Source organism: Peromyscus leucopus, chromosome 22 (assembly GCF_004664715.2).
Source record: "Peromyscus leucopus breed LL Stock chromosome 22, UCI_PerLeu_2.1, whole genome shotgun sequence".
NCBI classification, from domain to species: Eukaryota; Metazoa; Chordata; class Mammalia; order Rodentia; family Cricetidae; genus Peromyscus; species Peromyscus leucopus.
The window spans coordinates 2,936,620-2,949,143 of record NC_051081.1 but is presented as its reverse complement, the minus strand read 5'-3'; the positions used below and the strand labels follow the sequence as shown (position 1 = coordinate 2,949,143).

The following is a 12,524-nucleotide window of genomic DNA, read 5'->3' as shown; positions in this document are numbered from 1 at the left end:
ACCCCACCACACACTGGCTGAAGACACTGGGTTCTCGGAGCCAAACTAAGGCATCCAAGCCTGCCTTGGACCATCTCTGAGGCCAGGATCCCATCTGTCCTGTGTCTGCCCACCAGTGCGGGGTGGCACCAAGCCCGCCTCTGTGTCCCTTAGCCTGCCAGAGCCCATCTTGCCATACATCTCAGGCCAACACTCTCCTTTCTCTTGGGCCCTGCATTGCTACACCAGACCTTGGCCTGCCATCGTCTGTCCCCAGGGCTGTATTTGGTCCCCGGGAATGGCAGGGCTAGCCTTGGCTCAGCTCTGTTAATGAGGAGGAAGGAGGGATGTGCTCCTTGTTGCGCTGGGGGCTGCTGAGCACATGAGCAGTCCAGCTCTAGGCAGTGTTAGTTCCCCTGTCGTCCCAGCACCAGCTGTCAGGCCAGCCTGGGCTAGCCGGGAGACCCTGCCTCAGCCAGATAGGACAACAGACCTTGAGCCCACACCAGGTGCACACGGCAGGGCCTGCTGCTGGACGGTCCTCACAGCCTCACCCACAAAAAGGAAGTGGCACTGTGGGTGCTGGAAGTTGGGAGAGGATTTGTGGAATGTGGATGTTGGTTTGTTGTGCTGAGACGGCTGGAATCCAGGAGACGGCGTGGTGGGAGTGGCTACCCGAGCTTGAGAATGAGCTTCCTGCCTCCAAGTCTTGTCCTGAAAAGGCTAAGGTGGCAAACTTCCTGTTTGGGGTAATGTTGAAGGGGCCCACCCTCCACGTAGGACAGCTGGCCTCGAACCCACAACCCACGTCACTACGCCTGTCCTGCTTGCTGGGGACTCGTCACACTGCACGAAAGGCCCATGGTGCCTGAATACAGCAAGTGCTTAATAAATGCTGAGAAGCAGAAGCGCTGGGCTGACCTGTGCCTGCATCCTGTAAGCCCTGCCCACCCCCATCCCGTCACCTGCCCCCAGGTGTGGGCTCATGAGGTACCCTGAAGCAGAGGGGACATTTTGCCTGTGTGTGGCACCTTGTACGGTCCACTTTTAAGACATGTGACCCCTGGGTGTGGTGGCACACGCTGGAGTTCAAAGGTCAGCCTGGACCACAAGTTCAGGACAAAAGAAGACACCTGACAACACTGGTCAGGTCAGTCACTGGCTAGTGACACAGACAGGGGTGTCACAGCCCTCAGGGACACCAGAATCAGTTAACACTGGTCACGCAGGCTGGTGACACACACACTCCCAGGAAACAGGTCACATGACCCACTCCCTGTTTCCGTTCAAACAGGCTGGATCCCCTGGCCAAAAACTAACGTCACCCGGTTTAGAACAAGTATTCATGAACCTGCCCCTGAGCCTGCTGCATCCACAGTTCTTAACGGCATTGACCTGCATCACCTTGTCCCTGGTCTCAGCCTGTCACTCTGCCTCCGACCACGCCCCCAGCCCCTCACTGGGGATTCTAGGCGGGGCTCCACCCTGACCACGCCCCCAGCCCCTCACTGGGAGAGTCTAGGCGGGGCTCCACCCCGACCACGCCCCCAGTCCCTCCCTGGGGATTCTAGGCGGGGCTCCACCCTGACCACGCCCCCAGCCCCTCACTGGGGATTCTGGGCGGGGCTCCACCCTGACCACGCCCCCAGCCCCTCACTGGGGATTCCAGGAGGGGCTCCACCCTGACCATGGTCCCTGCCTGAAGTTCCCATTCTTTTTTTTTTTCATTTATTTTTTTTAATTAAGAGATTTCCTATTCATTTTACATACCAACCACAGATTCCCCTGTCCTCTGTCCTCCCTCCCCCCAGCATTCTCCCCCAATCCCCACTCCCTTTTTCACCTCCTTCAAGGTAAGGTCTCCCATGGGGAGTCAGCAGAGCCTGGTACATTCAGTTGAGGCAGGTCCAAGCCCTCCTCCCTGCACCAAGGCTGCACAGAGTGTCTCCCGCTAAGTGACATGAGCCACATAATTTTTTTTTTGTGGTCTGATTGTTCTTTATTTTATATCTAGAATCCACTTATGAGTGAGTACATACCATGACTGTCTTTCTGGGTTTGGGTTACCTCACTCAGGATGATTTTTTCTAGTTCCATCCATTTGCCTGCAAATTTCATGCTTTCATTGTTTTTCTCTGCGGAGTAGTACTCCATTGTGCATATGTACCACATTTTTTCCATCCATTCTTCCGTTGACGGGCATCTAGGTTGTTTCCAGGTTCTGGCTATTACAAATAGTGCTGCTATGAACATAGCTGAGCATGTATCTTTATGGTATAAATCAGCATTCCTTGGGTATATGGCCCAGAGTGGGATGGCTGGGTCTTGAGGTAGTTCGATTCCTAATTTTCTGAGAAACCGCCATACTGATTTCCACAGTGGTTGTACAAGTTTACATTCCCACCAACAGTGGAGGAGTGTTCCCTTTGCTCCACATCCTCTCCAACATTGACTGTCATTGGTGTTTTTGATCGTAGCCATTCTGACAGGTGTAAGGTGGTATCTCAGAGTCGTTTTGATTTGCATTTCCTGATGATTAAGGATTTATTTATTTATGTATGTATACAGTGTTCTGTCTGCACATATCCCTGCAGGCCAGAAGAGGGCACCAGATCTCATTACAGATGGTTGTGAGCCACCATGTGGTTGCTGGGAATTGAACTCAGGACCTTTGGAAGAGTAAGCAGTGCTCTTAACCTCTGAGCCATCTCTCCAGCCCCTATTCTTTTTTTTTTTAATTGAAACAAATTTCTCTGTGTAGCTCTGGCTGTCCTGGAACTCAGACTCTGCCTGCCTCTGCCCCCTGAGCGCTGAGATGAGCAGCACCCACCGCCCGGATGAAACTTAGGTTTTTCTTACACTGTATTCTGACCATGTTTCCACCCCTTCTCCCTACCTGCGGAACTTCATTCTTTTTTTTTTTTTTTTTTTTTTTTAAATAACAGGCACAGAGGAAAACCACAAAGTTAAAAACCAAAACGTACAAGTAAACGACCAATAAGCAAAAAAAATAAAAAATCCCAAGCAAAGCAAAATGATACCATTGGGTTCGTTTTGCACTGGCCAACTGCGGGGCGTGGGGCGTGCCCCGAGGTGTGGGTAGTGAACGCAGAGCACTCCACTGAAGAGCACGGCTCGTCCTCTGCGGTGTCAGCTGGAGGCGGCTTCTTCCCTAGGGTGGGAGCGCCAGTCCTCTCCCCCGGGCGTGCCGCCGTCTTGCTGAGCTCCTGTGTGTGTCGGTCGGTCCTGCTGTGGGTCCGTCAGTTCCCATCCGCTGTGGGGCTGACCTCGGAAGGCTTTAAGTCAGGATTGTGGATTCCGGCCACCCCACCCAGCACACAGCGGCTCCTGCTCACACCTCGCGTCTCTGCTCAAGCAGGTGTTCTTAGTCTGGGTCTCCACACTGCTGGAATCTGTAATGTCATGTCAGCAATCTTTAAAGCAAGGCCTTGTCTCCAGCCCCTGGGGCTCTGCTGCCCGTGGCGGCATTAAATGCCACAGCCACCAAAGGTGTCTCACCTCTTCTAGACCCATCACACGCACCCCATGGGGACTGAGAAGCCACCAGGAGCCAGGGAAATGATGTGAGTTCCGTGGGGCACTCAGGAGGCACTGGTCACTCCCCAGGCATGGGCGAGCATTTAGGGTCTCTGGAATGAAACCAGCAGAGAGGCTTTCACAGTGTCTCCAGTTCCTGGTTCCTGAGGTCACTGGGGTGACCCTGAGCTGGGATCCCCTGAGAAGGGGAAACCCAGGCCCACATGCTCTCCTCTGTTCCCACTTTGTGTCGTTAACTTCCAAATGCTTCTTGTGCACTGGGAACGTGTCAGTGACTAGGCCATCTGCTGGTTGCCTTCCTGGAGGGGACCAGCAGGAACAGTATTCCCAGAGAGGGAACAGCATATGCAGGAACCTCTAGGAAAGACAGGACAGGATTATAGAGGAACCGAGCAAGCAGAAATGTGCAAGACCAGGGTGCAACCTGCAGGCTCCGAGGACCCCCAGCCCCCAGCCCTGGAGGGAAAGACTGAAGGCTTCCCCATGTCTTCCCGGTGGCGCAGGGTCAGGGACCCAGTGGTGAGGAGCAAAGGTAAGCTCCCTGGGCAGCCTCAGATCTCAGGACCTACACTCCCAAGATCTGACTGGGCCCCGGAGGGAAAGCCTGCCTTAAAAGCAGGTGTGGGCTGGGGTTGTGGGGCAGCCAGCAGAGCGGGTCTCCGTGCCAAATACCACGGTAGAAGGGAGAGAGAGAGACAGGCGCAGGCCTGGGCGAGGGTGGGGTGGGGTGGAACCCTAATTTCCGGGCCTACCCACATCGCCACCAGGTGGTGCCCGAGAGCCGCACTGTGCCAAGGGGTCCCCACTGCCTGAGGCCCTGCGACCTCGGTAGCAGCTGGCATGGGTCCTCTCCTGCACCTAAGGTCTCTGGAGGCCCTGGGATCCAGCAAGGTTTGGGCCTCAGAATCCAGAGTTTCTGTCCATCCTTGGCTACATCACAAGTTTGAGGCCAGCCTGGGCTACATGAAGCCCACCACCCCCCTCAAAATAACAATGATCATAATAACAAATGAGGGGAGGCATTGGGCTGGCTTTGTGAGGAAAAGTTCTTAGCAACCAAGCCTGACAACTGGAATTCATCCCCCAAGGACGCCTCTGACTTCATGTGCAAACACACACACACACACACACACACACAGGGACACACACACACACACAGGGACACACACACACACAGGGACACACACACACTCACACACACACACACACGAACACACACACGAACACACTCACACAGGGACGGACACACACACGAACACACACAGAGACAGACACACATTCACACAGGGACACACACACACACTCACACAGGGACACACACAGACATTCACACAGGGACACACACACAGACATACACATTCACACAGGGACACACAGGGGCACACACATTCACACATGGACACACACACATGCACACACACAGGGACATACACACACAAGGACACACACACAGGGGGACACACAGGGACACACACATTCACACAGGGACACACACAGACACACACACATTCACACAGGGACACACACAGACATTCACACAGGGACACACACACAGGGATACACATTCACACAGGGACACACAGGGGCACACACATTCACACATGGACACACACACACATGCACACACACAGGGACATACACACACAAGGACACACACAGGGACACACACAGGGACACACACACACATTCACACAGGGACACACACAGACACACACACATTCACACAGGGACACACACATGCATACACAGGGACACACACACAGGGATACACACACACATTCACACAGGGACACACACAGGGACACACACACAGACGCACACATTCACACAGGGACACACACACAGACACACACATTCACACAGGGACATACACACATGCACACACACAGAGACACACAGGGACATACACAGAGACACACACACAAGAAATAAATGTAATTTTTAAAATTTATTTAAATTTATTTTATGTGCATTGGTGTGAGGGTGTCAGATCCCCTGGAAATGGAGTCACAGACAGTTGTGAGCTGCCCTGTGGGTGCTGAGAATTGAACCTGGGTCCTCTGGAAGAGCGGCCAGTGCTCTTAACCGCTGAGCCATCTCTCCAGGACCATAAATGTAATTTTTTTAATTAGGGAAACGCCCAGCATGGTGGCACATGCCTCCCAGCACTGGGGAGGCAGAGGCAGAAGGATCTGTGAGTTCCAGGCCAGCCAGGGCCACATGGCTATTATCCAAATGAATATATATGGGGAAGAGGGAAGAAAAGGCGTGAGGCAGTGGGAGTGGGAGTCCGTCTTCCCAGCACTGGAGGGACTGAGGCAGGAGGCCGTAAGTTTGAGGCTAGCCTGAACAACATCATGAGACCCTGTTTCAACAAACACCACAACAGAACTGTGTTCTACATGTAGCACCCTGGGGTGCTACCACATTCAACATGAGCAGTGAGCATTCTCAAGATAGAGAATGTCAACAAAGATAATTATCCAAGGCCTGACAGACTGCTTTCCTTCACATGTAAAAAGTGCCTGTGAATCAATAAGAACCAACAACAGTACCATGGAAAACGGGGTGAACTATTTAAGTGACGTTTAGAAAAGCAAATTCAAATGTCCCTACAAGATGAGAGCTGGCCCTTTCAGCAGCGTTGGGACCTGAGCCTGTCTGGCTTTCCAGAGATTCTCTGAGCTTGCTGCCATTGCCTGGGTCAGAACCCAAAACCATGATCTCTCCAAAGAGTCAAACCACAGAGCCCTCGGGCCACAACCCCCTGGCCCGTCTCAGCTCGGGTGGCCTCCACTTGCTGCAGCCCCATGGCCCTGGCCCTGGCTGTAACCAGTGGGTGCCCACAGGTGTGATGAGTGACACTCAAGACCTCAGCCTATGGGTGATGGGTGGGGCCGTGGGGACCTGGTCCACAGATGGAGCCAGCCATCCACCGACTGCCCCTGCTAGGACTCAGTTTCCCCGTGCTGCAGGTTGGATGTTCATAGCTCAGTTGGTGCATTGTGCCCTGGTCTGACTGTCCACACAGGGACCACACAGCTATCTGAGCCAGGATCCGCAGCCCAGTGACTGAGTGAGCTTCCTGAAGTGGCAAGGCGAAGAGGACCAGCACCAGCACTGGTGGAATTTGCTCCCACCCCCCACCCCCACCCCCCACCCTCGCCACTTAGAATCCCCAGTGAGGGCTGGGGGCGTGGTCAGGGTGGAGCCCCTCCTAGACTCCCCAGTGAGGGGCTGGGGGCGTGGTCAGGGTGGAGCCCCTCCTAGACTCCCCAGTGAGGGTCTGGGGGCGTGGTCAGGGTGGAGCCCCGCCTAGAATCCCCCAGTGAGGGTCTGGGGGCGTGGTCGGGGTGGAGCCCCACCCAGAATCCCCAGTGAGGGTCTGGGGGCGTGATCATGGTGGAGCCCCGCCTAGAACCCCCAGTGAGGGGGCTGGGGGCGTGGTCAGGGTGGAGCCCCGCCTAGGATCCCCAGTGAGGGTCTGGGGTGTGGTCAGGGTGGAGCCCCGCCTAGAATCCCCCAGTGAGGGTCTGGGGCGTGGTCAGGGTTGTCATATTCCTATCATGTGCCCAGTCTTGGATTCCATGCCAAGTTTTACATAGAAGATATGAATGACCTTTTCATAAACATTTTATGTCTTCTATTCATTTTTTAAATCTGTTGTTGGTTCTTGTTGATTTCCAGAAGCTTTTTATATATGCCGTGGAAGTCAGGCTTTGTCTGTTGACTGTCGGGAGTTTTCATTGGCTTAGTTCCTGTTTTCCCGTGTGAAGTGTTTGTGGGCAGGTGTTTTATATTTATGTGTTGTCAGTTATTAATCTTTTAATTAAAGGCTCCTGGATTTAATGTCATCCTACACAGCACACTGAGATGTTTGCTTAAAGCCCGCTGTTAATATAAGGTCATCGTGGGGGGACGAGGGTAGGAAAGGCTCCCTGTGCTGGCTGTGACTTTCCTGTAAATAGAAAATCACTCCAAGCTAAAGGATTTTAAAAATATTTACACACAAAGCTGGAAAAAAAATAAGATGTATGCTTTTCCTGTGTGGTCTCCTTGCTTTTGCGGGGGGGCAGTCAGGATCTCACTATGTAGCCCAGGCTGTCCTCAAACTCATAGGGATCTCCCTGCCTCTACCTCCCAAGTACTGGGATTAAAGGCTGGGCCGCCAAAATGTCACTTGTGCTGAATTTTTTAGAATGTTTTGTTTGTTTTTCTCTGTGGAGTCAAATTTAACACCTTCTAGAATGTTCTCTGGACAGCCATTCCTGGGCGAGTGTGTGTCAGAAGTCCTGTGACAACATCATCTTACAAGGCAGCAGTGGACAGAGACACTGAGGCCTGGGAAGAGACAGGGCCGCCGGTGACAAGGCCCAGGGTGAGTGTGTCACAGGACAAACTGCCCCATCCTGTCCGGGGGAGGGCAGGGGAGAGGTGCGCTTGTGTAAGCGCCCTGAGATGATAGCACCTCCAAAACGGCTGTGCGGACCAGGAGGCGGGGCTCCGCCTCCCCACCAGGCCCTCGCTGAACTATGCTGGGTAGTGACTGTGGGCAAATGGGACTGTGAACTCTCAGCCATCCGCTGAAGACCTAGCTTCGATGGCCGCGTGAATGACATTCTCCCAGCCCAAACCCATCCGGGGTCTCTCCCCCCTACTCAGGCCAGGACCACATAGGCTGGAGAATCTGTCCCCTGTCCCCAGCTAGAGGACCGTGCATGGCCAAGGCCCAAGGCTGAGGCTTCTCTGGGGCCCACCAGCGCAAAGCCAGTGAGTGCAGATTAGGGAGAAAGTTCTGGTAATGGGTGGGGGGGTACACGGCCCGCCCTGCTTCCCTCTTCTCGCTGACCTTGCTCCCTCCACTCCAGCAGCAAGGGCCAACTCCCAGCCCCTCCAGCTCACCGGGCTCCCTCCTGCCTGGGGTCTGTACACAGCTTACCTTCTCTGCCCCAGGGCCTTTGCGCATGCAGGCTGTGCACAGGGGGAAAGGTTGCCATGGAGGCCAGGGCTGGGCCAGCCAGCGTCACCACCCCGCCTCCTCCTCCTCCTCCTCCTCGCACCCGGTGGGATGCTCCTGCGGCAGGGCGTGCCTGGGAGGGGCCGAGGGGCGGGGGCGGGTGGCCCAGCCGGTCTGGCAGGTGCCGGCCGCGGAGTCTCCGGCTGGCGGCGGCCATGGAGGGGCTGCGTCGCGGGCTGTCGCGCTGGAAGCGCTACCACATCAAGGTGCACTTGGCCGACGAGGCGTTACTGCTGCCACTGACCGTGCGGCCCCGCGACACGCTGAGCGACCTGCGCGCGCAGCTAGTGGGCCAGGGCGTGAGCTCGTGGCGCAGAACCTTCTACTACAACGCCAGGCCGCTGCCCGACCACCAGACGGTGCGGGAGGCGCGCTGCAGGACGGCTCCGTCTTGCTGCTGCTCAGCGACCCCAGGTGACCAGGGATCTGGGCGAGGACCTGGGTGAGCACCTGGGCTGGGGGTCTGGGCGAGGGCCTGGGCTGGGGACCTGGGCGAGGGCCTGGGCGAGGGCCTGGGCTGGGGACCTGGGCTGGGGACCTGGGCGAGGGCCTGGGTGAGCACCTGGGCTGGGGACCTGGGCTGGGGGCCTGGGCGAGGACCTGGGTGAGCACCTGGGCTGGGGGTCTGGGCGAGGGCCTGGGCTGGGGACCTGGGCAAGGACCTGGGCAAGAACCTGGGCTGGGGACCTGGGCGAGGGCCTGGGCTGGGGACCTGGGCTGGGGGCCTGGGCGAGGGCCTGGGCTGGGGACCTGGGCAAGGACCTGGGCAAGAACCTGGGCTGGGGACCTGGGCGAGGGCCTGGGCTGGGGACCTGGGCTGGGGACCTGGGCGAGGGCCTGGGCTGGGGACCTGGGCTGGGGGCCTGGGCGAGGGCCTGGGCGAGGCCTGGGCGAGGGCCTGGGCTGGGGACCTGGGCTGGGGACCTGGGCGAGGGCCTGGGTGAGCACCTGGGCTGGGGACCTGGGCTGGGGGCCTGGGCGAGGACCTGGGTGAGCACCTGGGCTGGGGGCCTGGGCGAGGGCCTGGGCTGGGGACCTGGGCAAGGACCTGGGCAAGAACCTGGGCTGGGGACCTGGGCGAGGGCCTGGGCTGGGGACCTGGGCTGGGGCCTGGGCGAGGACCTGGGCTGGGGACCTGGGCGAGGGCCTGGGCTGGGGGCCTGGGCTGGGGACCTGAGCTGGGGGCCTGGGCTGGGGACCTGGGCGAGGGCCTGGGCTGGGGGCCTGGGCGAGGGCCTGGGCTGGGGGCCTGGGCGAGGGCCTGGGCGGGGGGCTGGGGCTGGGCGAGGGCCTGGGCGAGGGCCTGGCAGGATCATGGGCTCTGGCTCATGGAGGATGTCCTGGCGGGACGGTGGTGGCTCAGGGACGGGGTGAGGGGGACCCCGGTGGCCAGGTCCTCTTCCTCTCTACCTCATTAGCTCTGTTGGTCTGTGGCGCTGGCTCCCTTTTCTGCTCTGCTTTCTGTGTCCTTGACTCTGTCTTTGCATGTCTCTCTCCGTCTGCCTGGTCTCTGTCTCTCTGCACCGCCCCCGACCCCCCGTGTTTCTTCATGTCTCCATCTGTCTGTCTGTCTCCATCTCTCATTCAGTGTCTGTCCGTTCACCTTGGAGGGAGCTGGGCCAGCAGCCCTGGGGGCCGCTGCGCATTCGAGCCGGTCACAACCCGGTGGGGAGACTGCTCAGAGGGCCTCTCGTGGGCCAGGGGGTCTGGGGGGTCTCCATGGGTACGAAGACACTTTAGCTGGGCCCTGGGCTGGCTGGGAAGGCCTGGAAGCCGAGCGATGGCTGCTTGAGGCCTCACCTGGCGTCTCTCTGTCTGCCCCCGCAGGTAGCTGGGGCTGGAGGAGCCATGATTTTGGGAATGCGAGGTGCTGGCTGAGGGAGCAAGCTGGGCCAGAGGGAACCACAGCTCTCTCTTCCTGGGAACCCAGCCTTATTCCAGGTAAGCCGCTCCAATGGGGGCCGCAGGCGTGGTGGAATCCACCGGAGGGCCTGCAGGATGGACACACTGTCATCACCCTCCCGCTTCCTAACGTTGGTTCAGCACTGCTGCCCCCGGCTTCCTGTGTGACCCTGAGAAATTCCCTGCTCCCCTCTGGGCTCCTTACCGGAATGCAGGCCTAGGCCGACCGCGCTTGGGTGGCAGGGTGTCCGCATGTGCTCGGCCTGCAATTCCGGTAACAGCCACCAGGGCGCGCTAAGGCAGCCTCACCTGCAATTCCTGTGGCATCCACCAAGGGGCTCCAAGCACTCGGGCTGTCTACAGGAGAAGGGTCCAGGGTCATGGGTGACCCCTGCACTCCCCTGACATGCCCAGATCCAGGCCACTGGGGAAAGGGAAGAAGCGCCATTGGCCTGAGAGCTGCTGGTTCACATCCCCGGGACCACATGTCCCTTGCGGCTCCAGGTGCTGGGCTCCCAGGTAGATGCGACACCCCGGCCCTGCTGATGCCCACTGCCTCCCGGATGCTGCCCTCCAGCCCTCCAGCGAGGAGTCTTCTGGTTTCTCCGTGGCCTTGGAACCCTCCCCTCGCCCGGGAGCCTCCACCACCTGGATCTTCTGCCACCCCCGCATCCAGGAAGCCCTCCAGTCAACAGATGCAGTTCCTTCTCTGGGGACCCACAGGGCTCCAGCTGTGAACAGCCCTGGCTTCGGGAGGAGCTGCTGGGTTCCTGACCGAGGAGACTCTGATCCTGGGGGGCCTTGGTGACCCCGCGCATGTGCAAAATGATCTGGCGCGTACTGTGGCTGCTCCGCTCCGCAGCCTCGGTGTTGGGGCGCCGTGCTGGGCCTTTGTGTGGCCCCCTGGTGCTGCGGACTGCATGGTGAGCCCAGAAGGAAATTGCGTTTTAATTAAGAGTTGTACAGGCCTCGGGGTGCAGAGCTGAGCAGGTGGGGGCTGAATGTTGGCCTTGGGGAGCTGGGTTGCTGGGCACGCACAGCTGCACCAGGCCCTGGGGGTCTGGGCCCCCCTCTGCCTCCCCGGTCTCCAGGGCTCGACTGTGGGGGGGGAACTGCAGTCCCCGTGGGGTTCCTTGGCCCTGGCCACAGGGAGAGATGGGGGGGGAAGGGCTGGCGGGGGGGGGGGCAAGAGAAAGCATTTTTGACATTTAACAAACACTATGCAAATCGCATGCAAATTGCATGCAAATCACCACTCATTCCTTAGCCTGACAGCCCTGGCATGTTCAGAAATAATAATGTAGGGCCTGTCCCCTGGTGCCCGTCCAGCAGCCTTCCCTCCCCTGCCCTCCCCCTCCCTCCCTCCTTCTCTTCCCATCTTTGATCCAAGGCCTCCCAGCCTGTAGCATGTGAACCAAGGCCCACGGAGGCCCCGGGTCTGGCTTGAGGTCCCAGAGCCGCAGTTTGGGAAGCATGTGGCCTCTCCAACAGTCGTCAGAAGCCACTTTGGACGGAACTTGTGACCCACAGAGAAAAGTGACAGCCGGGGAGGCTCCAGGCCTGTGGCGGCTTGCAGTCATCCCAGAAGGTGTTGAGGGTCAGGCTGCTGAGTATGCACGGCCCACAAGTTCATCCTCGCTCCTTTCCTCCTGAGGTCTCCCTGAATTCTGCCCACAGGCCCTTCCGTTTTTTTTTTCCCTCCAAACTCCTATTTATCCTACAAAGGCCTACTTTCAGTGCCCCATTTTTACAGAGCCATTCCTGATACTCCAATAATACTCCCTCTGGGCCCTGTCCAGCACTGTGCTCCTGTCCTAGGCCTGAGTCGTGAGACCAGGTGGTGTCAGGCTCATTCCACCTGGGTGAACTCACGGCAGGAGCTGCAAGGTCCACAGTCTGGGTTCTAGGCACAGGGGGCATTTTGAACGTGTGTCAAATAAAGACTGAAGACCAGCAGGTGGTCCCTGCAGTGACGGCTCCCTTCCCGGTGTCTTTGTACCGTCGTCCCCCGCGGCTCCTGCGCCTGGTGACCCGGACAGCTGCCCACTCTCCCCCAGGGCCTGGCAGG

The 12,524-nt window shown here is 58.1% G+C and overlaps 1 protein-coding gene across 2 annotated transcripts; it reads left to right on the top strand.

The window, feature by feature from the left end:
- Nucleotides 1-8,657: 8,657 nt before the first annotated feature.
- On the top strand, nt 8,658-12,435 carry LOC119086484. 2 transcript variants are annotated; one of them, XR_005089782.1, is made up of 3 exons: nt 8,658-8,996; nt 10,382-10,495; nt 10,961-12,435. XR_005089782.1 is itself a non-coding variant. In XM_037198219.1 (3 exons), the coding sequence occupies exons 1-3, from the start codon at nt 8,710-8,712 to the stop codon at nt 11,191-11,193; spliced, it is 606 nt and encodes a 201-aa protein (XP_037054114.1). In that variant the 5' UTR covers nt 8,670-8,709; the 3' UTR covers nt 11,194-12,435. The 2 variants fall into 2 exon arrangements, 1 of the variants encoding a protein (XP_037054114.1); XM_037198219.1 differs by having other exon boundaries at nt 8,670-8,968.
- Nucleotides 12,436-12,524: the final 89 nt, after the last annotated feature.

Coding starts and splice junctions, on each gene's coding strand:
- LOC119086484 (XM_037198219.1), top strand. CDS start 8,710: ATGGAGGGGCTGCGTCGCGGGCTGTCGCGCTGGAAGCGCTACCACATC. Junction 8,969..10,381: donor CTGCTGCTCAGCGACCCCAG/GTGACCAGGGAT, acceptor CTGCCCCCGCAG/GTAGCTGGGGCTGGAGGAGC. Junction 10,496..10,960: donor GGAACCCAGCCTTATTCCAG/GTAAGCCGCTCC, acceptor TTGCGGCTCCAG/GTGCTGGGCTCCCAGGTAGA.